The sequence below is a fragment of the Aquarana catesbeiana genome, linkage group LG05 (genome assembly GCF_042186555.1).
Source record: "Aquarana catesbeiana isolate 2022-GZ linkage group LG05, ASM4218655v1, whole genome shotgun sequence".
NCBI classification, from domain to species: Eukaryota; Metazoa; Chordata; class Amphibia; order Anura; family Ranidae; genus Aquarana; species Aquarana catesbeiana.
This window is the reverse complement of record NC_133328.1, coordinates 174,519,376-174,544,706: the sequence shown is the minus strand read 5'-3', so window position 1 is coordinate 174,544,706 and position 25,331 is coordinate 174,519,376. Positions and strand designations below refer to the sequence as shown.

General features: G+C 43.9%; 2 protein-coding genes across 3 annotated transcripts in view; one reads left to right on the top strand and one right to left on the bottom strand.

Annotated features, from left to right (window-relative positions):
- Positions 1–17,158, bottom strand: part of ACAD11 (acyl-CoA dehydrogenase family member 11) — a 219,130-nt gene extending 201,972 nt beyond the window's left edge. Inside the window, exons 1-2 of one of the 2 annotated variants that reach the window (XM_073630360.1) lie at positions 16,712–17,158; positions 12,011–12,110 (exon numbers count right to left, since the gene is read on the bottom strand). In XM_073630360.1, the coding sequence (XP_073486461.1) occupies positions 12,011–12,110; positions 16,712–16,851 (240 nt within the window). In that variant the 5' untranslated portion in view covers positions 16,852–17,158. The remainder of the gene's footprint in view (positions 1–12,010; positions 12,111–16,711) is intronic. The other variant, XM_073630361.1, reaches the window with a different exon arrangement.
- Positions 16,986–25,331, top strand: part of UBA5 (ubiquitin like modifier activating enzyme 5) — a 34,414-nt gene continuing 26,068 nt past the window's right edge. The window contains exons 1-5 of the mRNA XM_073630362.1: positions 16,986–17,479; positions 18,633–18,678; positions 18,874–18,963; positions 20,453–20,562; positions 24,389–24,475. Coding sequence (XP_073486463.1) covers positions 17,334–17,479; positions 18,633–18,678; positions 18,874–18,963; positions 20,453–20,562; positions 24,389–24,475 — 479 coding nt within the window. The 5' untranslated portion in view covers positions 16,986–17,333. The remainder of the gene's footprint in view (positions 17,480–18,632; positions 18,679–18,873; positions 18,964–20,452; positions 20,563–24,388; positions 24,476–25,331) is intronic.

The window sequence follows — 25,331 nt, the reverse complement described above, 5'->3', positions numbered from 1 at the left end:
ATCTTGTCCTTTTGGCCGTCAGTGAGAGAGGAATCTAAATCAGTCTCCCATTTAGCTAGGAAGGATGGAAAGCCAGGATCATGAAGAGCAATAAGAGCTCTGTAGAACAAAGAAATACCATGTGTAGGGGGATCTTTCAGGTAGAATATTACTTCTATATTATTTAAATAATTTATACCTCTAAGTGGGTTAGGAAGAGACCTTAAAAAATGTTGTAATTGGTGATATCTCCATTTATCTAAGAAAGTGGCCGATTTAGGAGCCAGGATCATATTTAGCGGTTTAAGTATATTGCCTCGGAGGACATGATGTAATAAGAGAGGTTCTCCCGATTTCCATGATTTAAAGCCTGGGTCAAGTAGACCCGGAGGGAAATATCTATGATTGAGGAGGGGTAATAGGGGGGAATCATAATTCCACAAATTTTTTTTGTGTATGGAGTCCCATATGTCTAAAGAGGATATAGTAAAAGCTGAGGTAGTACGAGCAAATTTTCTATAGGAACGGGGTATCCAAGGGGCTATTGAGAGATCCATGCCACTTAAAAAATATTCAATTTGTACCCATAATTTTGATTTAAGAGCATATTTCCATTCAGCCACTCTGGTCAGAACTACAGCTTGATAGTATACTTTGAAATTAGGGAGTGCTAATCCTCCCCAGCATTTGGAGCGAAACAATAGCCCTCTGGATATTCTGGGATGACTGTTCTTCCAAATTAATCGGGAAATCATGGATTGTAAAATAGTGAAGAACCCCACTGGTACACCTAGCGGAAGCATTTGAAAGAGAAAAAGGATGCAAGGCAATATATTCATTTTAATGATACTAACTTTCCCCAGCCACGTGTGTGATAAGCTAAACCATTTTCGCAGGTCGTCTCTAATCTTATTCAGCAAGGGGATATAGTTATAGCGAAAGAGAGATTGGAGATTAGAAGTAAGATAGATACCTAGATATTTCATACATTTCGGTCCCCATTTAAAGGGAAAAAGGGGTTTGAGGGAGAGTGCCTCGGTCTTGGAGATATTAATGTTTAGAATTTCGGATTTGGATAAATTTATTTTGAAGTTAGAGATTGAGTGAAATGTAGAAAAAGCAGACATTAAGTTGGGAATCGAGATACGTGGTTGTTGAATAAAAAAAAGTACATAATCGGCATAAGCTGCATATTTATGGGATCTGTTACCTATTTGTATGCCTTTGATGTTAGCATTGTGCCTAATTGTAGCTAAGAAGGGTTCTAATGTGATGGCAAAGAGGAGAGGGGAAAGAGGGCAGCCCTGTCTGGTTCCATTATGTAAAACAAAGGGGTCACTTAATGTTCCATTAATTCTAATTTATGCAGAGGGGTTAGAGTAGAGGGAAGAGATGTGATGGAACATTTTAGGTCCTAAGCCAAAATGTCGTAAGGTCATTTTAAGATATTCCCAGTCCACCCTATCAAAAGCCTTCTCCGCGTCAGTGGAAAGGAGTAGGGTGGGCTGGGCGCATCTCTGAACATACTGGATTAGGGAGATTACGCGGAGGGAATTATCTTTTGCTTCTCTATTGGGTATGAAACCAGACTGGTCTGCCAAAATCCATCTAGGTAGTAGGGGGAGCAGGCGATTCGCCATTACTTTTGCAAATAATTTAATGTCAACATTTATTAATGATATGGGTCTAAAACTATTACATAGGGTGGGGTCCTTATCAGGTTTAGGGATGACAGTGATATGAGTTGAGAGGGATTCTGAGCGTAGACCTGAAGACTGAGAGACAGAATTTGCATAAGCGGTAAGGCGGGGGAGCAAAATATCGCTGAATGTTTTATAATATAATACAGTGAACCCGTCAGGTCCAGGAGCTTTACCGGATGGGGAAGATTTCAATGCTGCTTGAAATTCCTCAACCGAGAAATCCTCCTCCATTTCTTTAAGAACAGATATGGGCAATTTAGGAAGATTTGCTTCTTTCAAGTAGGAGAGCGAGTTCGTCTCTCTTTTTGAGGTAGAGAGGATAAATCATTTTTAACATTATAAAGGTCAGCATAGTACCCTCTAAAGGCCTTAGCAATGTCTGGAGTTGCATGGGCCAGCTCTCCCATTGAAAGTTTGATTTTGGGGATAAATTACTGCGATTGTTTGATCTTCAATGATCTAGCTAATAATTTACTCGGTTTGTTCCCCCACTCATAAAATTTCTGTGAGAGGCGTTGAAATCTTCTTCTGGTGTCTAAATTGAGAAGAGACCTCAATTCCTCTCGTTTAAGCTTGAGGGATTGGAGGTGTTTAATATGCAGAGATAGTTTATGTTGTTTTTCTAGAACCGCTATCTGTTGTAGAACCTCGTCAATTTGTTGCCTGTGTTCCCTTTTTTTCCTCGCACCTAGCTCAATGAGGCGGCCCCTAATAGTAGCCTTATGAGCTTCCCAAACAATGGAGGGAGAAGTGTCAGAGGATTTGTTTTCCTTGAAGTATTGCGATAAATGAGATGCCAACATGGAAATCTCAGCTTCATTAGAAAGAAGGGAGTCATTAAGTTTCCAGTTGTTAGTATGTCTTGGCAAGGAAGACATAGTCAACGTCATTGACACAGGTGCATGGTCTGAAACAGATGCGGTGCCTATGTGAGCAGAGTGTAAGAAGGGGAGGTGAAAATGATCTAAAAACATATTATCTATTCTGGAGTAAGATTGGTGTGTTGTGGAAAAATTTGAAAAATCCTTTTCTTTGGGATGGAGGAGGCGCCAGACATCCATCAATTGAAGGTCTAGAAGCCTTTTTTTTAACAAATTTCAGTCGTTTGAAAGAGATATTGGAGCGGCCTTGGGACGTATCAAGTGTTGGGTCTAATGGCATGTTTATATCCCCGCTAGGATAGTAACTCCTTTAGCGAAGTGTGACAGTTTAGTTAGAATTTGTGAGAGAAAGGCAGGCTGATTATGGTTTGGACAATATACATTTGCGAGAGTGCATTGAGTGTTACCTATGAAACCCCTAAGGAAAAGAAAGCGACCATGATCATCTGCTAGCATATTGGATAGCCTAAAGGACACATCCCTGTAAAAACCAATGGCCACTCCTTTAGCTTTATTAGTGTCCGATAGACTATAATACCACTGAGGGAAGTGGGGTGGAGTGAACTGAACGGGTGTTGTGTGAGTTAGATGTGTTTCCTGAAGTAAGGCAATGGAACAAGCGGCTTGTTTAAGTTCGCGAGTAATTTGATGTCGTTTGGCCGCTACATTAAGGCCTCTGACATTGTAAGATATAACTTTTATCGTAGCCATTTGTTAAAAGTGTGATCTCTCAGCTTATCCTGCCATGCATGCCAGCAGGGAGGGGGTAATAAGGGGGTAAAAGCGAAAGAGATAGTTTGAAGAGAGAAAGAAAGAATGGAGTAAGAAGATAAGCATGTATAAAACTTACGTACATGCATTGGAGAACTTGTGGGAAACATGTGAATAACACGCAGAAATCTGCAGTGGTCCCGTTGGGGAAAGAGAGAGCGAGAGGCAAGCCCAATCCCAGAGCAGGGATTAAATAGGACAACTGTAAGGCCGCTCGCATTCGCCAACCCCAGAAGGAGAGGGGGGGACGGGGTTACGCTACAGGGAAGGGATAGTGAGGGAGGTGCGCCCCCACAGCGCACGGCCTATAAACAAAAATTAGCATAACTATAGGTAAATAACTAGTTCCAGTCAGAAATATGAAAAATAACAATGTAAGACCAGGATCACATTGAACTTTATGTATCCTACCAGGTAACACAGATGTTAATTGCATTGGAACATGAACTAACCTATAAAAGAAAACAGGAAAAAGAGAACACTGGTCAGTTCAACTGTAAGTCAGCTTAGGCCATGTATGACCAGACAAACTTTAGGAAAAAAAACTGTGGCGATAACCTGACTCTGTAAAAGACAAGAGAAAAAAAAAAAAAAAAAACAACCTTTACCCCGTAGGAGAAAAATAGTCTACATTGATGAAATTAGTATGGACAAAAAAATATACAGTTCATCCAGGTTTTTGTGCAGAGCCTGGGAGAGAAGTGCGTCTCTTCTTTGACGGGGTTTTTCTCCAAAGTGGTTCCATTGGACATGAAAAATTGGGGATTGGGTCCTGCCAGCCTGGGAGCTCTATGGACGAGAGATGAAGATCCTGCAGGAAAGTTGGAAGTTCTTCAGGAAATCTAATGGGGCGTACACACGGTCGGACTTTTCGTCTACAAAAGTCCGACGGACGCCGACGAACTAAAGCTGGCTGACAATCCGATCGTGTGTGGGCTTCCCCGGACTTTCAGCGGACTTTTCCAGCCTCAAATCTGACGGACTTTAGATTTGAAACATGCTTCAAATCTTTACGTCGTAACTACGCCGGACCCAGAAATCCGCTCGTCTGTGTGCTAGTCCGACGGACAAAAACCCACGCTAGGGCAGCTATTGGCTACTGGCTATCAACTTCCTTATTTTAGTCCGGTGTACGTCATCACGTACGAATCCGTCGGACTTTTGTGTGATCGTATGTAGGCAAGTCCGTTCGTAAGAAAGTCTGCCGCAAGTCCGCCGCAAGTCCGCCAAAAGTCCGTCGAAAGTCTGTCGGACAGGCTGTCGGACTTTTGTAGACGAAAAGTACGACCGTGTGTACGCGGCATTAGTGTATGGGAACGACCATTTTTTGTGGCAATCAGGCAGGCTGGAAAGCCCCATCTGTAGGTGATCCCGTCAGAGCGTAGGTGTTCAAGGAGCGGCTTTAGGGATCTACGACGATCCAAAGTATCCTTGGAAAGGTCCGGATACAGGGTTAGGACTGCCCCATCAAAGTCAATGTTAGGTAGGCTCCGCATCTTCATCATGATAGCATTTTTGTCTTCAAAGTAGTGTAAGCGACAGATAACATCTCTCGGCAGGTCTGGGTTGGTGTTACGTGGTCTTAAGGCATGGTGCACACGGTCAAAGCGCAATGAATCAGTGGCAGATCTACCCAGGATGGTGTTAAAAATGCCTCTGATAGATGGTTCAAGATCACTATCTCCAGTTGCTTCCGGTAGACCTCTGACACGAATATTATTCCTGCGATTCCGGTTCTCGAGGTCTTCGAGCTTATATAAAGAGGCCCTATGGGCGAATGCCAACTGGGTGACAGTGTCCTGCAATTCTTTAATGGCTAAGGCCTGTGCGTCCTGCCGTTGCTCTGTTTCTTCCACTCTGACCAAGATATGTGACATATCAGATCTCACAGCAGTTATTTCTTTTTTAATGGATTTCTCCAAACTGTGAAACATACCTGCAAGTTCTTTTTTGAGGCCGCCCATGAGTGTAGTCATTTCGGAGCCAGCGGGAGATCCAGTGTCGTCCATAAGATCGGAGCAATAGGAGGAGGCCGGAGAGCTCTCCCTCACCGAAGCAGCGTGGGATGATGGAGAAGCACTTGTTCTCGAGGTTCGGACTTGGTCATCACGTGCGTTGGCTAAGTATTGTTGAATGGAACCCGTTGAGACTGGAATGGACAGAGACCTCTTGCCAGGACGTTTACTTGGGGCAGACCGAGGTTTAGGTGTCTTAGCAGGCATACCTGGAACTATACGGCCGTTAGCTGTAAGGGGCACCTCTTACTCACATCTGTTCAGTGCCAAACATACATCAAAATATTGTGAACATGCAGAGAGATTTTAAGGTAGATGGAGTGTTGATAGTAGTTCACTTCAATAGTATAGTAGATTCACTTCAATAGTCATTGAGACAAGCAGGGAGAGTCAACTTGACTAAGGATTGTAGGAACAGGAGCCGTGCAGGCAATGTGTTAGTATGCAAGTCTCAGGAGGTTCCTACCGGGCCCAGAGTCAGGGTAGCAGCAATAGGTATATGTCCCAGCAGTATAAGGGGGAGGCAGTAGATGAGAGAGAAGTGTGGGAGTGCTTTGATAAGGCAGACAAAGGAGCAAGCTGATAATGGGAGTATTTGGAGCACCAAGATGGCCGCTGTCCTCCAGAAGCAGGCCGAAGCCGCAGGCTTTCCTGAGGGTGTTAGCCGGTCGGGCGAACTCCGCTCCGTTCAGGCTTAAAATATCACTAAATGGATCAGCAAACGGTATCTTGGGCAAGTAGTGATACACAATTACTGCTGGCTGTATCCGGTGCAGGAGAAATAGGCGATTGCCTTGTCACTTACTGTGTCAGGAGGATGAGATGGCAGGCCGCAAGATGGTGGCAGGCCGCGGGAGAACGGAGCCACTGTTAAGGGATTCCGGGAGACTCTCCGCCGCTGTGTAAACAGCGTCTGTCCTCCGGAGGTGCAGGGATTTGTTAGCCGAGGTAGTGTGCTCAGACGGGCCTCAGGATCCCGGGAGTGGAGAGCGGGATACTCCGGACGGCCTGTAGGCCTTAAGATGGCGGCGGGCGTCTTTAGTGCAGGTCTAGCTGTAGGCCCAAAACAAGTTTAATCCGCCAAAACATGGAAAGACCCCGCTTGGAATACAGCAGAGGGGGTCCAGGGGTCGTAGCAGATAGAATTGAGTGTTGGTGTGGCGAGTTAAGGGACGGATGGCACTGGATTCTCCCTGTTTGTGCGGAGCTCAGCACAGCACGTCCTCCCTTGTTCACGTCCGGACACGCCCCCCCATGACGTCTGCAGATATTAAAAACCTGTTTTTTTAAAAAATCTACTGGGAAATTTCCCGTACAAGTTGATGAATCCACTGATAAGTGGGCATGCTCAGCTGTTGGCAAATGTTCGATTCATAGATGAGGACCATATCAGGGAGACTTTTTTTTTTTTGCAAACCGATACCTGAGAAAACAAGTGGAGAGGAGATTTATCATGTGACAACGGAGTATCTTGAACAGGGCTGATTAAGCTGGAAGAATTGTATCAGTGTCTGCACTGATGGCGCTGCTGCCATGAAGGGTAGTGCCAAGGGCTTCATCAGCAGGGTCAGAGTTCAGAACCCAAGTGTGCGAAACACTCACTGCTTTCTTCACAGGGAGGCACTAGTTGCAAACACCCTGCCAAAAGAACTCTCAGATGTACTGGATTGTAAATTATATCAAAATGCGGCCCTTAAAGACACGCCTGTTTTAAATTATGTGCGCAGAAATGGGAGCAGAGCATCATAGCTTGTTGTTACACACCACAGTCCGCTGGCTTACACAGGGAAAAGTCTTGGACAGATTATATGAGTTAAGGGAAGAAATCAGAACATTTCTACTAGAACAGAACTCTGCATATGCAGAATTGACGGAAGACACGCAATGGTGTGCGAAACTTGCATACCTGGCCAACATTTTTAGACATCTGAATGAACTGAGTGCTAAAATGCAAGGTAAAGAAGAAAATCTTCTCACCTCGTCTGACAAATTACGTGGCTTCAGATCCAAGCTGACACTCTGGCGCTCCTTTGTAGAACAGGGCAGCCTTGAGATGTTTCAAACGACAGCACAAATTCTAATCTTATCTCTCAACACCTACAAATTCTCCAAGAAAGATTTAATCACTATTTTCCACCGGAAGCTTTTGCAGAATTTGACTGGGGCCGTAACGCTTGGAGTTCATGTGCATTGAATAGCTCAAAAGTCTTGCCACAAGGGGCACAAGAGCAACTGGCGGAGATCAGGGAAGATCGCACTTTACAAATAAAATTTCAAGATGTGGCTTTGGATAAGGTTTGGGTATCATTGAAAAGTGAATCTAATCATTGAATCTACTACCCTTCTCTACCATGTACTTGTGTGAACTGGGCTTTTCTAAGCCTAACCTACATCAAGAACAAGTACAGAGAGCAACTTAGGGCCATGGACCACGAGCTCCGTGTCTGTCTCTCATCCATTCCTGACAGAATAGAGCGGTTGTGTGAATCGTCCCAGGCTCAAGTATCCCATTGATGTAAGTAACAATTCAATTTTTTCCATATTTTTGGTTTGGTGTGCCTCGAGATTCTGACAGATTTTAAAGGGTGCCTTGGTTGAAAAGAGGTTGAAAAACACTGCCCTAGGCCATCAATAACTTAAAAAAATAACTTTTAAAAATAAAATACATACGTTGATTACATTACCATTTTATATAATCAAAAATACCTCATAATCTGCACAGTCGCTCTGGGATCTATTTATAAAACATTTGTTGGGTGACTCTATATAAAGCTTTGGGTCAGACTTCTACAGCTGTATCTGATGGGTTCTACTGAGAGTGCAGGCAGAGTAGAGAGTCCGTCCTGACTCTATGCAGTCTGTAAGCAAAGGAAATGTCCACCATACAAACTAGTCCGTTACATGAGTAGAAGCAGCCTCAGCCCAGCTCCATCTAGGCCATGCCCCCGATGCATTTCCCCCTGACCACAGGGCTTAGTGGGTGGAGAGAAAAACACATCGGGAGGTGTAGCCTAGACAGAGCTGGGCTGAGGCTGCTACTACTCGAGCAAAGTACAGGTTTGTAAGGTGTGCAGCGATCGGGACATTTTCTTTGCTTACAATTTGTTGGATGAATGTCATAAACATTCATACAGGGTAGAAGAAGTTCCCTCATATTTTTTTTAAAGATTAAAGTGAAATTAAAGTCTTGCTTTTTTTGTTCAAAAATAATAAACATGTTATACTTACCTGCTCTGTGCAGTGGTTTTGCACAGAGCAGCCCCAATCCTCCTCTTCTCCAGTCCCTCGCCAGCACTCCTGGCTCCTCCCTCCTGCCCAGTGCCCCCACAGCAAGCAGCTTGCTATGGGACCTCGGAGCTGAGTCACAGCTCAGTGTGGCCCCACCCCCTCTCTCATCTCATTGGCTCACTGACTTTGGTTGACAGCAGCAGGAGCCAATGGCGCTTGCTGCTGTATCTTAGCCAATCAGGAGGGAGAGTCCTGGACAGCCGAGGCTCTTGTGCAACATCGCTGGATCGAGATGGGGCTTAGGTAACTATTAGGGGGGCTGTTGCACACAGAAGGTTTTTTATCTTAATGCATAGAATGCATTAAAGTGGATGTAAACCCTCACATATACCCAGTGAAATGAACAGCCTCAGATGATACACAAGGATAAAACAAATCATCCTACATAAGTTTTACATGTATATCTTCTGTCTTCAGCTTTATATACTGTTTAGAAAGTGCATGTCCTGTTAGAATTTCTCTTCCTGATTCCCCTGTAGGTGTGGATACTTGCTATACACTGTGAGAGACTGTGAGACAGCTGATTGGAGGAAAGGCACACACCCCCTCCCCACACATGCAGAGTGTGCCTGTGACTAGTTTAGCAGTCTGTTAAATTATTTATAGCAACCTCCCCCGACACACACTTCAGGCTCCCGATTAGGAGAGCTTGTCAAAAGTTATCAGGCTGATAACAGACAAAAGGAGCAGGAGACAGCTACGGGACTTAGGACTTTAAAGAGAGATAACAAAACACTACAGATTTACAGTATCTCACAAAAGTGAGTACACCCCTCATATTTTTGTAAATATTTTATTATATCTTTTCATGTGACAACACCGAAGAAATTACACTTTGCTACAATGTAAAGTAGCGAGTGTACAGCTTGTATAGCAGTGTAAATTTGCTGCCCCCTCAAAATAACTCAACACACAGCCATTAATGTCTAAACCACTGGCAACAAAAGTGAGTACACCCCTAAGTGAAAGTGTCCAAATTGGGCCCAATTAGCCATTTTTCCCTCCCCGATGTCATGTGACTCGTTAGCATTACAAGGTCTCAGGTGTGAATGGGGAGCAGGTGTGTTAAAATTGGTGTTATCACTCTCACTCTCTCATACTGGTCGCTGGAAGTTCAACATAGCACTTCATGGCAAAAAACTCTCTGAGGATCTGAAAAAAAAAAAAGAATTGTTGCTCTACATAAAGATGGCCTAGGCTATAAGAAGATTGCCAAGACCCTGAAACTGATCTGCAGCATGGTGGCCAATACCATACAGCAGTTTAACAGGGCAGGTTCCACCCAGAACAGGCCTCGCCATGGTCGACCAAAAAAGTTGAGTGCACGTGCTCAGCATCATATCCAGAGGTTGTCTTTGGGAATTAGACGTATGAGTGCTGCCAGTATTGCTGCAGAGGTTGAAGAGGTGTGGGGTCAGCCTGTCAGTGCTCAGACCATACGCCGCACAATGCATCAAATTGGTCTGCATGGCTGTCGTCCCAGAAGAAAGCCTATTCTAAAGATACTGCACAAAAAAGCCTGTAGTTGGCTGAATATAAGCAGATTAAGGACATGGATTACTGAAACCATGTCCTGTGGTCTGATGAGACCAAGATAAACTTATTTGTTTCAGATGGTGTCAAGCGTGTGTGGTGGCAACCAGGTGAGGAGTACAAAGACAAATGTGTCCTGCCTACAGTCAAGCATGGTGGTGGGAGTGTCATGGTCTGGGGCTGCATGAGTGCTGCCGACACTGGGGAGCTACAGTTCATTGAGGGAACCATGAATGCCAACATGTACTGTGACATACTGAAGCAGAGCATGATCCCCTCCCTTCGGAGACCGGGCCACAGGGCAGTATTCCAACATGATAACGACCCCAAACACACCTCCAATACGACCACTACCTTGCTAAAGAAGCTGAGGGCAAAGGTGATGGACTGGCCAAGCATGTCTCCAGACCTAAAACCTATTGAGCATCTGTGGAGCATCCTCAAATGGAAGGTGGAGAAGCGCAAGGTCTCTAACATCCACTAGCTCCGTGATGTCCAATGGCGACCCTAGGGGGGGGGCCAGAGGGGGCCCTGGCCCCCCCAACATTATGCTGTGCCCCACCATGTGCCCCCCCCCCCCCCCCCCCCCAAAAAAAATTTTTTTTTTTTTTTTACAAAAAAATCAATGTCTAAGAGGGAGAGAGTCCCCAGTCAGCTCCTGCGGGTGATTCCTCCCCCCTCCCCTGCTCGCTGACACTGCATAATGCGAGCGTTCACACAACCACGGCCGCCTGATCTGCTCCTTCACCTGCATCCTCATTGGCAGGGAGAAGAGCGAGTTGCAGGAAGGACTCCACCAGGACTTTCAGTTACTGAAAAAACAGACTGATTTCTCCCGTCCTTAGGACAGGAGGACCAGCCTGTAAATTCCAAGAGATGCCAGACCAGCGCTGTCAATAGCAGGGGCAGGACAGCAAGAGGAGGCTGGGGAACCCCACAGTGGCAGAACACCAGGGCCCGGAGGCAAGACAACCTTTGCAACCCTGATAGTTCTCCCACTGCTTTGGATCCTTATATTTTCTTGATATGCTGGTGACATATATCTCTTGTTTTCTGCCACCCTGGGGGACCCCAATACAGTAGGAAGGGAGCTCACTGCAGAACATGTGAAAGGGCCCGCTGTGGGGTCGTAGTAAAGGGCCCCAGGAGATATATATATATATATATATATATATATATATATATATATATATATATATATATATATATATATATGCATTTTATAGTTGCCGCCCTACTTTTGTCCCTGTCCCCCCATGTGCCCCCCCTAAATTTGAAAGCTGGAGACGCCACTGGTGATGTCGTCATGGAGAAGTGGAAGAGGACTCCAGTGGCAACCTGTGAAGCTCTGGTGAACTCCATGCCCACTTTTGTGGCTGTGTGTTGAGTTATTTTTGAGGGGACAGCAAATTTACACTGTTATACAAGCTGTACACTCACTACTTTACATTGTAGCAAAGTGTAATTTCTTCAGTGTTGTCACATGAAAAGATATAATAAAAAGAAGATTTACAAAAACGTGAGGGGTGTACTCACTTTTGTGAGATATTGTATGTGCCCAGCTCAAATTTCATGAATCGGGTTTACATCCACTTTAAGAGAAAAAAATAACCACTGGCTTTAGAACCACTTTATTTACTATGATCGTCAGCTCCATCTAGTGGCCAAAATGCAGTACATTTTCCCATAAATTGACGGCACTTTAAAAGGCCTGCCTCAAATATTAAACTGTAAGTAATCGTGCTAAAAAGCTTAGTGTGATTGGAGATAAAAACAAGTCTACTATCAATTTAAGAACATAGATTATAATAGGTGCAAACATCTAAAAACTCTACCTTACCCGATGAGCTCCTGGTAGAAGTGGGCCATGAGGTTTCTTTCGAAGAACAAATTTATTTGGACCTTTCTGCAGAAAAAACGTAGGGTTGGACTGGCCTGATCTATAAAATAAATGAAAAGTTTCTCATTTATTATTCATGGCAGTGTTTTCCAAAAAACAAGATGTGAGCCACTGCTGGTATTCATTGTTAAAGATGAGCTTGGGGGTGTCCTGTCCTGTCCGAGCCCGCCAAGAATCATGAGGCTAGGGAATGAAGAATGCCCCCACCACAGATGACTGGGCCATTACAGATGACAGCTTCCTGCTGGACTCGTCAATGTGGGTTCTGAAGAGCATCTGAATGCACACAAGCTCATCTCTAAGGATGAGCTCCGGTGTGTTCGCACACTACACGTGCAGAGCTCGCCAGGAAGACGGCACGGCGTTGCGCTACTCACAGGCAGTGAGACATTGCCCCGATGCGCGGCTGCAGAGATCGGGAAATGTCTCACTGCCTATGATTAGTGCAGCGCAATGCCAACTTACTGGCGGGCTCGGCACGTGGGCTGTGCGAACACGCCGGAGCTCATCCTTACTCATCTCTATTCACTGTCACTATCGGGTTTATTTACAACTCAGGGATTTATGGGCAAAACTGCCTTCCCTACTCAAAGACTAAAAGAATATATTATTAGTAGTAAATAGAGTGGGTTAATTTGTGGCAGGCAGACCAGTAAAAATGAAAATTTTGAAGGTATAATGAAGCATGCTAAATAACACATACAAACTTTAGTTAAATATTTGCTTGGTTATTACTTAACCACTTCAGCCCCGGACCATTTGGCTGCCCAAAGACCAGAGCGTTTTTTTGCGATTCGGCACTGTGTCGTTTTAACTGACAATTGCGCGGCCGTGCGATGTGGCTCCCAAACAAAATTGAAGTCCTTTTTTCCCCACAAATAGAGCTTTCTTTTGGTGGTATTTGATCACCTCTGCGGTTTTTTTTTGCGCTAATTTTGACAATTTTGAAAAAGAAACGCAATATGTTTTACTTTTTGCTATAATAAATATCCCCCAAAAAAACATTTTTTTCCCTCAGTTTAGGCATATTCTTCTACATATTTTTGGTAAAAAAAAAAAAAAAATCGCAATAAGGGTTTATTGATTGGTTTGCGCAAAAGTTATAGCGTCTACAAAATAGGGGATAGTTTTATGGCATTTTTATTATTTTTTTTTTTTTTTTTACTAATAATAGCGTGGATGTACGATTTTTATCATGACTGCAACATTATGGCGGACACTTTTGGCGCTATTTTGGGACCATTCACATTTATACAGCGATCAGTGCGATTAAAAATGCACTGATTACTGTGTAAATGTGACTGGCAGTGAAGGGGTTAACCGGGGGGGGGGGCTGCAGGGGTTAAGTGTGTCCTAGGGAGTGATTCTAACTGTGGGGGGGCTGAGCTACGTGTGACACGACACTGATCACCGCTCCCGATTACAGGGAGCTGTGATCAGTGTCCTGTCACTAGGAAGAATGGGGAAATGCTTGTTTACATCAGCATTTCCCCGTTCTTCCTCTCCGTGAGACAATCGCAGGTATCCACTCGGACATCGAGTCCACGGGACCCGTGATCACACTCACGGCGCTCACGCCGGGGGCTCTAAAAGGGCAACGTACAGGTATGTTAATATGCCTGTACGTGCCCTTCTGCCGATGTATATCGGCGTGAGCCGGTCGGCAAGGGGTTAAAGTGGTTGTAAAGCTTTGTTTTTTTTTGTTTTTTAAATAACAAACATGTTATACTTACCTCCTCTGTGTAAGGGTTTTGCACACAGTGGCCCAATCCTCCTTTTCTGGGCCTCCTAGCTCCTGTTGTTATCAATCTATCCAATGAGCACCCAAAACAGCGGCTGGAGCTGCTGCGCTTGTCCCCCTTGCTGGAACGATCGGGCTCAGTAATAAGAAGGGGGGGCTTGGGGGGGGGGGGTGCTGCAGCACAAAAGGTTTTTCACCTTAATGCATAGAGGTGAAAAATCGTGAGGGTTTACAACCCCTTTAAAACTTAACATAGACCTAAAAATCGAACTGGGTGTCCATCATAAATTGCACGTTTTTTTTTGTTTTTGTTACAACTTTTTTTTATTCTTTCTTTTCCATATCAGTACTGGTGATCTCCTTCATAATCACCCTTCAATGACTTCCTATCTTCAAGCTCAGTATCACCTGCACATCGCTGCTCTTGACCAGTTTACAGATCAGGAGAATGGTGGACCATGTCTGGGCAGATTCTGTTGGCATGGCAGCTGGCAGTCTTCATCAGGAGCACATGTGACAGGGTGACAACACAGGAGGACATACAGTATGGAAGGCAGTTGTTACCCCATAACAGAAGTGTCTAAACAAGAATCTTAATAGAAGGATATCTAGAAGCTGTTTTAACCCCTTCCCGCCGAGCGTACGCAGATGTGCGTACTCGGCTTTCCGGGGTTATACCGGGATGTAGCCCGCAGCTGCAGGCATCATCCCGGTACCGTTTTTTACAGCGGGCGATCGGCTACCCGAGTATAACAACCGATGCGGCTACCCCCCTCCCGCCGCTGTTACCGGGCCTCCCTTTCGATCGGGAGGCCCGGTGACCAATCAGTGGGCGGCTTAGTTCCAGCCTTCTAATAGTAAACGCGGAAGCGACGTCATGATGTCACTTACCGTTTACTCGGCTGCCAATGGCGCAGATTTTTAAAAAATACACAGTATTCAGAATCGCCGTTTTCGGCGATCTGAATACTTTGAAGTGCAAAGGAGGGATCGGGGGTCTTTTAGACCCCCGATCCCTCCATAAAGAGTGCCTGTCACCACCTATTACTCGCACAAGGGATGTTTACATTCCTTGTGACAGCAATATAAGTCATCAAAAATGTTTTTTTTTTTTTTAAACACAATTTATAAATATAAAAATAAATAAAATAAATAAGAAAAAATTTTTTTTTTTTAAAGCGCCCCCGTCCCCGCGAGCTTGCGCAGCAAAGAAAACGCATACGGAAGTCGCGCCCCCATATGTAAACGGTGTTCAAATCACACATGTTAGGTATCGCCGCGATCGTCAGAGCGAGAGCAATAATTCTAGCACTAGACCTCCTCGGTAACTCTAACCTGGTAACCGTAAAAAAATTTAAAACGTCACCTGTGGAAATTCTTAGGTATCGTAGTTTGTCGTCATTCCACGAGTGTGTGCAATTATAAAGCGTGACATGTTTGGTATCTATTTACTCGGCATAACATCATCTTTCACATTATAGAAAAAAATTGGGGTAACTTTACTGTTTGTTTTTTTTTAAATTCATGAAAGTTTCCCTTTTCCCAAAAATTAGCGTTTAAAACACGCTGCACAAATACTGTGTGATATAAAATATTGCAACAATCTACATTTTATTCTCTAGATTCTCTGCTACAAAATATATATATATATAATGTTTGGGGGTTCTAAGTAATTTTCTAGCAAAAAATACGGATTTTAACTTGTAAACACCAAATTTCAAAAATAGGCTTAGTCATGAAAGGGTTAAAGAAAGGCACAGAATTAAAAAGACTTTTAAATAACATTAACATGTTCAAGATTATAGGAGTTTTTAAGTGACTGGATTTGGGTTTAAACCTACAGTACTCCCTGCAGCTCAGTAATTTCCTCAGCACAATATGTACAAGGAAAACTTTAACATTCTTGCTAGATCTGCATTTGTAATCTATGAATTTATCGGTTTACACCCTTCCTTGTATGGGGATGGACATTTGTTGGAGGGCAGAATGTGGAGATGAAGAGTTACTGAAGGACAGGGGGAATGAAGAATTGCTGGAGGCCAGAATGTGAGGGATGAAGATCTGCTGGAGGGCAGAATGTGGGGATGAAGAGTTACTGAAGGACAGGGGGAATGAAGATCTGCTGCAGGGCAGAATGTGGGGGATGAAGATCTGCTGGAGGGCAGAATGTGGGGGATGAAGATCTGCTGGAGGGCAGAATGTGGGGGATGAAGATCTGCTGGAGGGCAGAATGTGGGGGGGGGGGAGAATTGCTGGAGGGCAGAATGAGGGGGATGAAGAATTGCTGGAGGACAGAATGAGGGGGATGAAGAATTGCTGGAGGGCAGAATGAGGGGGATGAAGAATTGCTGGAGGGCAGAATGTGGGGGATGAAGATCTGCTGGAGGGCAGAATGTGGGGGGGGGGGAGAATTGCTGGAGGGCAGAATGAGGGGGATGAAGAATTGCTGGATGACAGAATGTGGGGGATGAAGAATTGCTGCATGACAGAATGTGGTGATGAAGAATTGCTGAAGGGCAGAATGTGGGGGATGAAGAATTGCTGCATGACAGAATGTGGTGATGAAGAATTGCTGAAGGGCAGAATGTGGGGATGAAGAATTGCTGGAGGACAGAATGTGGGGGGGGGGGGGGGGGGGAGAATTGCTGGAGGGCAGAATGAGGGGGATGAAGAATTGCTGAAGGGCGGATGAAGATAAACAATGGCTGGAAGACACAGGGTATGTAGGATTAAAAGTTCTTAAAGGACTTCATTGTGGGGGATGAATACTGTATTCTGCTGACCTCCAGCCTCTCTATTAATGAACTGACACTCTTATGTGCAGAATTTGCCCCATTCTATGACAGACTGGTCAGTCCTGGGGTACAAGGCGCAGGTCCTTACACCCCCCTCTTCCTTACCTGTACTGCCTGACAGTGAGGGCTTCCCCTGGTCTGGAGCTGAAGCCTGACAGGTGGGTGCTCAGGTATCCATCCAATCTCTGCTCATCAAACCTGTGTTTAGCTCTCACTTCACTGGTGTCAGTCTCCAGCTCCGCCATCTCACTCCTCAACTAAGTTCAGGGTAAAGTCCTTTTCTGATCACTGCTATTGTAATCTTTACCTTTGACATATATGGAACCTTACTTCAGCTGTCAATAAAGCTCACTGAAAAAAAAATGCACGGAAATAACGCGATTATGCCAGTGCATGGGGAGGAGGCTTAGGCGGCCATATTGGCAGCTGGCAGCTGCCTGTTATTTCAGTCATTCTTAATAACACGTATTAGTAGTTGTGGTGTTTAGCGTAGCTGCACTAAGTGGTAATACATATGAATGACCGAGCGCCTGTGTTCCCTCAGACAGGAAGTAGAAGTGACTGGTGCCTCAGAGAGGAGAGGAGCAGTGCGCACTCCCTGGAACTCCTCTTCCTGGATGCAGACGTGTCTTTAGGAAACAGATGTAGTCTGACACACAGCATCACCTGGCAGTGAACTACAGAGCCCAGCAGTGGAGCCCAGAGTGTGGAGGAGAAGTGAGCAGAGATGGCTTCTAGCAGAGAGGTGGAGGAGCTGCAGATCCGGATCAGAGAGCTGGAAGAGGAGCTGAGGAGAGTTCAGAGCAAGCCGGACACACACAGGAGCAAGATAGACAAGATGAGTGCTGAGGTGGTGGACTCCAACCCATACAGGTACAGGGACCATATGGATATACACCACCAGCTCAGATCACCCTGAGATCCTGGGGTCACCCTGTTATTTTACCCCTCTCACCCTGAAATCCTGGGGTCACCCTGTTACTTTACCCCTCTCACCCTGAGATCGCCCTGTTATTTTACCCCTCTCACCCTGAGATCGCCCTGTTATTTTACCCCTCTCACCCTGAGATCGCCCTGTTATTTTACCCCTCTCACCCTGAGATCCTGGGGTCACCCTGTTATTTTATCCCTCTCACCCTGAGATCCTGGGGTCACCCTGTTATTTTACCCCTCTCACCCTGAGATCCTGGGGTCACCCTGTTATTTTATCCCTCTCACCCTGAGATCCTGGGGTCACCCTGTTATTTTATCCCTCTCACCCTGAGATCCTGGGGTCACCCTGTTATTTTATCCCTCTCACTCTGAGATCCAGGGGTCACCCTGTTATTTTATCCCTCTCACTCTGAGATCCTGGGGTCACCCTGTTATTTTATCCCTCTCACTCTGAGATCCAGGGGTCACCCTGTTATTTTATCCCTCTCACTCTGAGATCCAGGGGTCACCCTGTTATTTTATCCTTCTCACTCTGAGATCCAGGGGTCACCCTGTTATTTTATCCCTCTCACTCTGAGATCCTGGGGTCACCCTGTTATTTTACCCCTCTCACCCTGAGATCCTGAGGTCACCATGTTATTTTACCCCTATTACCCTGAGATCCCGGGGTCACCCTGGGTTTTATCTTCTCACCCTCAGATTGGGGGGGTCACCCTATTTTCTATCCCTCTCGCCCCAAAATCCAGGATCACCCTGTTTTTTTGTTTTTTACCCTGAGATCCTGGGGGGGGGGGGGCATCTTATTTTTTTTATCCCTCTCACTCTGAGAACTTTTTTTACCCTTTTTGATTCAGGGGTCAGCCATGTTTTTTCAACCTTCTTAAATCCAGGGGGTCACCCCCCTTTTTTTATTTATATTACCCTCACCCTGAGATCCAGGAAGGGAGGTCACCCTGGTGGGTTTTTTTTTCCTCTCTCACCCTGAATTTCCCAATTCTGAATATGCATACCAAATAACTTGATGCGATGAGTTTCTAATTTTTATGTTTTGTTTTTTTTTTTATTTTTTTTATGTTGTCTTTTGTTTTTTCAGTCGTTTAATGGCTCTGAAACGGATGGGAATTGTGGAAGATTATGAGGTAGGGAAGAACACTGAATAATAAAGTGTAATCTGTTTTCTGCGTTGTAATCCTATCTGGGTTATATAGATGATGTTTTCTGTATCATAATCATATCTGGGTTATGTAGATGATGTTTTCTTTTTTATATCTGGGTTGTGATGATGACAAGCTCAACAAGTAGATTTTTTTTCATCTCAGCCATTTCTTTCCTAGAAAATTCGCAGTTACACGGTGGCTGTAGTTGGCGTTGGTGGAGTTGGCAGTGTCACTGCAGAAATGCTAACAAGATGTGGCATTGGTAAGGTAATACTGATTTCATTTTTTAACTTTTTTTTTTTTTTTTTAAGTTCTATATTCAGTTTAGCGAAATAAAGTCTCACCAAAGTTTTGCATTGTTATTCTTATCCCCTGTCCTTTTAGGTGTTCCAGATCCTAAGCTAGTATGGTCAGCAGGAAATTCCCTTCCTTCTACCCTTTTCCAAGCATGCTGCTGACAAGGAGATGAATATTTAATTAGTTCCTAGGCTAGCCATAGACGGAGAAATTTTCTTTCCTGTAACCCATGGTTACAGGGATGAAAATCACAAGATTCTTCCAGTGGGAGAAGCCATCCCCAACAGGAGAACACAGTGATTATTGCTAGCAGCTATAACAGCCGCTAGCAATAATTGCATTTAAAATCCAACAGGCTTGTTGTACCCAAGTTGATTGATTTGATCAACTTGGGTACATTCAGCCTGCTCATACTTGGTTTCATTTTTGGCCAGGTTCCTGCTGAACCAGCCGAGATTTGAGCCGTCTATGGCAAGCTTTAGCGACCATGCTTTTCTTGGACAGCAGAAGTGTGGTTGAGAGAAGATCTGTCAGTAGTTATGCAGGGGGGATGACAGGCAGAGGAGAAAGCGATTGGTAGTGGGAGGAGGGGGAAAACAATGACTGGCGGAGGCAAGGAGACCAAATAAAATTTTAATGAGAGAAGAGGAGAAGAATGAGATTGGCAGCGGGAGGTGGAAATAGAGTAGTGATAGCAGGAGGGCATAGCAGAGGGAGTGATAGCTACTGGGCTTTGCTGGAACATCCCCATAGGAACACCCATAAATCGGGCTTCATACAGGGGTGGGAGTCACAGTCAGAAATACAAGACCTAAAGAAGTGCTTTTCTGTCAAATGTTTTTGCATATCGTTTGTGAATGCAAATGTTTTTTTACATGAATCGCTAGACCAGCGGGTAAGCTTTTATTACTCCTGAGACCTATTTAATGATTAAAGAAGGAGGAGACTTCTTTAACACTTTAGATGTCTGAAGGTGAAAAAACATACATGTTCTACAAATACTTTTTTGTTTGGGGTACAGCACCAAATAATGTCTTTCACAGTGCCTGGATACTAAGCACTGTTCAGCTGTCTTCTGGCATTGTGAAGGTGAACAACAGCTGCTGCTACTGAGAAAAGTTGCACTGCCTACCTGGCCCCTTCTTCCTTCTCCTCCACATTGCTTGGATTATGCATCATGGTCTGGGAATGGGCAAAAGAGATCCTGTCTTTCAACATTTCCTCCCCCATTCACAGAAGGTGATGCATTGTGGGACTATAATAGAAATGATGCAAAATGGACAAGCGAGTGGTGCAACATTTTAACAATAGCAGCTGCTGTTAACCTTCCTGGAATGCTACTTTAATATTGAGTCTAAGATTTATTTATTTTGTTACATTTTACTGTAAACTCTCGTGCATTTTATTCATGGTGTTAAATTTCCAGCCTTCTTAAAGTTTATTCTTGATTTCATTGCAGCTGCTGCTGTTTGATTATGACAAGGTAGAGTTGGCAAATATGAACAGACTCTTTTTCCAGCCACACCAGGCAGGTCTCAGTAAAGTGGAAGCCGCGGAGCACACACTGAGGTATCTTCCTTTACAGTGGTTGTTTTAGCCTGGGTTCACACTGTAGGAATGTGTGAACCAGCGCGATTCCAGCGCCGGGTCCCGCATCGCATCTCTCCCACAGGCAGTTCACACTGCCTTCTGTGAATTGCGGACAGTCATTGCACTTTTTTGTACAAATCCAATGTGAGTTCAGCCATACAGTTTACATGGCTGAACTCGCATTGCATGTGATCAGCGCAGCAGTGCGGGTGTGAATCACATGCAATGTCTGTGTTCGCTATAGTGTGAACCCAGGCTTACAGTGAACATTTTCTGACATTGTAGAATGTACCTAATACTTAGTCTCTGTATTGGCTGTTGGGGTGGCATATACTGTATGGGTCAACACTAGCCATTATACAGTTAGATTTTCACTAGAAATTATCATTTTCTAAATGTCTTGTTTTTTAACAATTGATGGGTATAAAATGACAATTGTTTTCAACTGTAGTGAGCTAAAAAAAGTGGAGAAGGACGAAAATGTTTCTAGTTTCTTAACTAAATAAAAGATCTAAGTGCATGTGGAGGTCACAAACATTTGTTTAAATGGGTGTGTGGTGTGTGTGTGTGTGTGTGTGTGTGTGTGTGTGTGTGTGTGTGTGTATGTGTGTGGTTTGAAAATATATACAAATATTGCACATAAAGGTTGGTGTAAATTTACCCCTGTGAAAACTGAAAAATACTGTAGTAAACCTCGCTACTACAGTGATCGCCCATAACTTCTGGGTCCCGCGCCGAGTGGCTGCCCTGTTCCATAGTAAACACAGGGGGTCACTCGCTTAGCACAGTGTCCATTCAGAAAACGCTGTGCATTTTTTTTATTCAGTGCAAACCATTCTCAAATTGGACAAGGGGAAGAAACGGAGCAGTGATGTCACAATCTCCACCTTGACCAATCATAGAACGCTTTGTATTCATTGAGAGGGATGCAAGGCATTCTGGGAATAGGGCCCATGCCAACTGAGTGACCTCCTGCATTCACAATGCAGTATGGCAGCCACTACTGCTAAAGCAGTAGCATAATCCGAAATGCTGACGCATTCCGGCCTAAGCCTTCATCATGATGCTATGATGAAGGCTTAGGCTGAAACGCATTAAAATTTTGGCTTATGTTACTGCTATAATGCTCAAATAAAAGTTTTTTAATGAGGAAGCTGTGGAGTTGCTGGCTTGTACTTGCCATAGTAAAAGGGCTGCGGGTGAGAGGTGTCTGTAAATGGACATCTGCTGTTCTCCACCCCACCACTACACTATTATATCAGGGTTCTGATAGTATACAATTCAGTGCAGAGCACAGTAAAGCCTTCTTAAAAATAGATGGTACTTATATGTCTCCACATTTCCCTTACGTATCTAAAGAATAAGAGGATTATTCTTTATTCCAGGACAGTGGGTGGAGCCATGCAAAGCATTGCTTTATGCCCCGTTGGCCAGATGCACATCTAGAACCAGTGGTATATAGTTGAAATACAGCCCAATGTTATACAGCCATTTTTACCAAACTATATACAACTGTTTCTGGCTATTTGGCCATCATCCGTGCAGTGTATGCAACCCACAGATTCCAAATGTACTTTTACAAGATTGTACACTACATGGGGTAAGACATACTGCATGGGCTCCAGTTTATTTCTTACCTTTTAAGTAAAACCCACAAAATGGAGGTCACCTCCCCATGCTGTACATTGCCATGTGTAGCACAGCCCCAGCTCATGCTCTGTGGATGTCTCTTATTTTCCTTGAATCTGATTGACTCACTGCTGTTCTCAGCAGTTTTTCTGTTTTAACATGTGGGGGCCAATCAAGTGACTTTAGCAGGAGGACCCCACACACACAGTGGCAGCAGGTAGGAATGTGCGATAAAATTTTGATTTAAATAAAAAAAAGGCTTTTGAACTAGACCAGCAGGCTATTTTCTTTCACCTCTATTGCAGTAGAAGAATTTTGATAATTATGGCTTACAGCCTGTGAAAACCCAAAACTCAGCATCTCAGAAAATTAGAATAATACATAAGACCAATAAAAAAAAAAAAAAAAAGATTTTTAATACAGAAATGTTGGCTTACTGAAAAGTATGTCAGTGTTCAGTATAGTATGCACTCAATACTTGGTCGGGGCTCCTTTTGCATGAATTACTGCATCAATGCAGCGTGGCATCGAGGCAATCAGCCTGTGGCACTGCTGAGCTTTCCTTGATAGCGACCTGCAGCTTATCTGCATCTTCCTCTTGACAATACCTCACAGAGTCTCTATGAGGTTTAGGTCAGGCGAGTTTGCTGGCGAATCGAGCACAGTGATACCATGATCATTAAACCAGGTATTGTTACTTTTGGCAGTGTGGGCAGGTGCCAAGTCCTGCTAAAAAAATGAAATCAGCATCTCTATAAAGCTGGTCAGAAGAGGCAAGCATGAAGTGCTCTAGAATTTCCTGCTGGAGGGCTGCACTGACTCTGCACTTTATAAAACACAGTGGACCAACACCAGCAGATGACATGGCTCCTCAAATCATCACTAACTGTGGAAAATGTTGCATTTCATTTGGAAATCGAGGTCCCATAGTCTGGAGGAAGGGTGGAGAGGTACAGAATCCAAGTTACATGAGGTCCAGTGTGAAGTTTCCATAGTCCGTGATGATTTGGGGAGCCATGTCATCTGCTGGTGTTGGGCCACTGTGTTTTATCAAGTCCAAAGTCAGTGCAGCCCTCTAGCAGGAAATTCTAGAGCACTTCATGCTTCCCTCTGCTGACCAGCTTTATAGACATGCTGATTTAATTTTTCAGCAGGACTTGGCACCTGCCCACACTGCCAAAACCAACAATACCTGGTTTAATGGTCATGGTATCACTGTGCTTGATTGGCTAGCAAACTCGCCTGACCTAAACCCCTTAGAGAATCTGTGGGTTATTGTCAAGAGGAAGATGAGGCACCGGACCTAACAATGCAGATAAGCTGAAGGCCGCTATCAAAGCAACCTGGGTTTCTATAACACCTCAGTAGTGCCACAGGCTGATCACCGCCATGGCACGCCACATTGATGCAGTAATTCATGCAAAAGGAGCCCCGACCAAGTATTGAGTGCATACTATACTGTACATGGACTTACTTTTCAGTAAGCCAACGTTTCTGTATTAATCTTTATTTTTTTGTATTGGCCTTATGTAATAATCAAATTTTCTGAGATACTGAATTTTGCGCTATAGATAGATAGATATTTTAATATAAATTTTCCAAAACTGGTTTAGAGGCACTCACGGGTCTTGCAGAGTGGTTTTATTGTCAACATTTGGATGAAGCTCAGTCTCTTTCTCAAGGAAAATGTCAATGTTCATAATGTTCTAGATCAGGGATATGCAATTAGCGGACCTCCAGCTGTTGCAAAACTACAAGTCCCATCATGCCTCTTCCCCCGGGTGTCATGCTTGTTGGGTGTTGCTTTGATGCTGTACATCATGGGACTTGTAGTTCTGCAACAGCTGGAGGACCGCTAATTGCATATCCCTGTTCTAGATTATCGCCTTGATGGTATTTATTGTTTTACAACATCAATTACGAACGTTTGAGGCTCACTGCCAAAAGAAGGTGCAGGAGCTATTTTGGCAACAAACAAATGGGGCTTTACTGTTGGTATTTAATTTATTTTAATACACGGGAAAAATGTTTTAAACTTGTGGATTAACAGAAGGGGAACCAGTAGACAATGTACAACTTTCTAAAGCAAAAGAATAAGGGCAGCAATTTCTGATTTTAATCCATTTTCATGTTTAGTGGTGAACAAGGGCACGTTTTTTACTCTTTTTTTTCATAGGAACATTAACCCCGATGTCCGATTTGAAGTTCACAACTACAACATAACAACCATGGACAATTTCCAGCATTTCATGGACAGGATAAGGTAAGGACCGTGTGTGTGTGTGTGTGTGTGTGTGTGTGTGTGTGTGTGTGTGTGTGGTAAAATAGAGAGGTGAAGTGTAACAAGCAACTAGATTATGTTTATAGAAGTCAAAGTACACGTGTGAACTCCACATGCTGTGACTTGTCTCATTCATGGACTTATGCAATAAGGTATTCACAAATCAGTGCTCTGCTCTGTCTTACTGAATGTTCATTAAATTATACTGGATTTATGTAACTCCTCAGAGATATTTAACAATTTTATATAAAAAAAAAATCAAAAAGATGAACAGTTGCTAATTCACATAGATATGTGCATGGCACTGTTTTATATATTGGGGAAAAAAGAGTAATAAGGACTTATTTCTTGTGATTTAAGTACAGATTTATTAGACTTATCCAGGAGGCATATGCAAAAATACAGTATTCTACAAGAAACCTCTACACAATTTGGGAATAACTATATACAGTATATGCAGTTGCTATAGACCCAAATCATTTAAAGTATCTAAACTCAAGAACACGCATGGAATATATAGCAGCTTAGCAGTCCGGAGATGAGGTGCCTCCCACTAGTTTTTCTTTTTTTTTAGGTCTTTCTTCCTTTATTATCACCAGGTGATCTTGCACTTCCTGTGTTATGTTTTTCACCCCTGGCTACTGTCTTGAGGGGAACTACAAACACCTCCTCCTCACATCATCTCTCAGGGGGGCTGTTCTGTGATAGCAGGGAAGACTGATCACATTGATATTTAGTTCAATGCAGGGGAAGTTACAATTACACTGAGTTTCTGGCAGTATTTATAAGTATTTTTCTGTACTTGCCTGTTAATGCAGCCACCACATCTAAGGAAAGG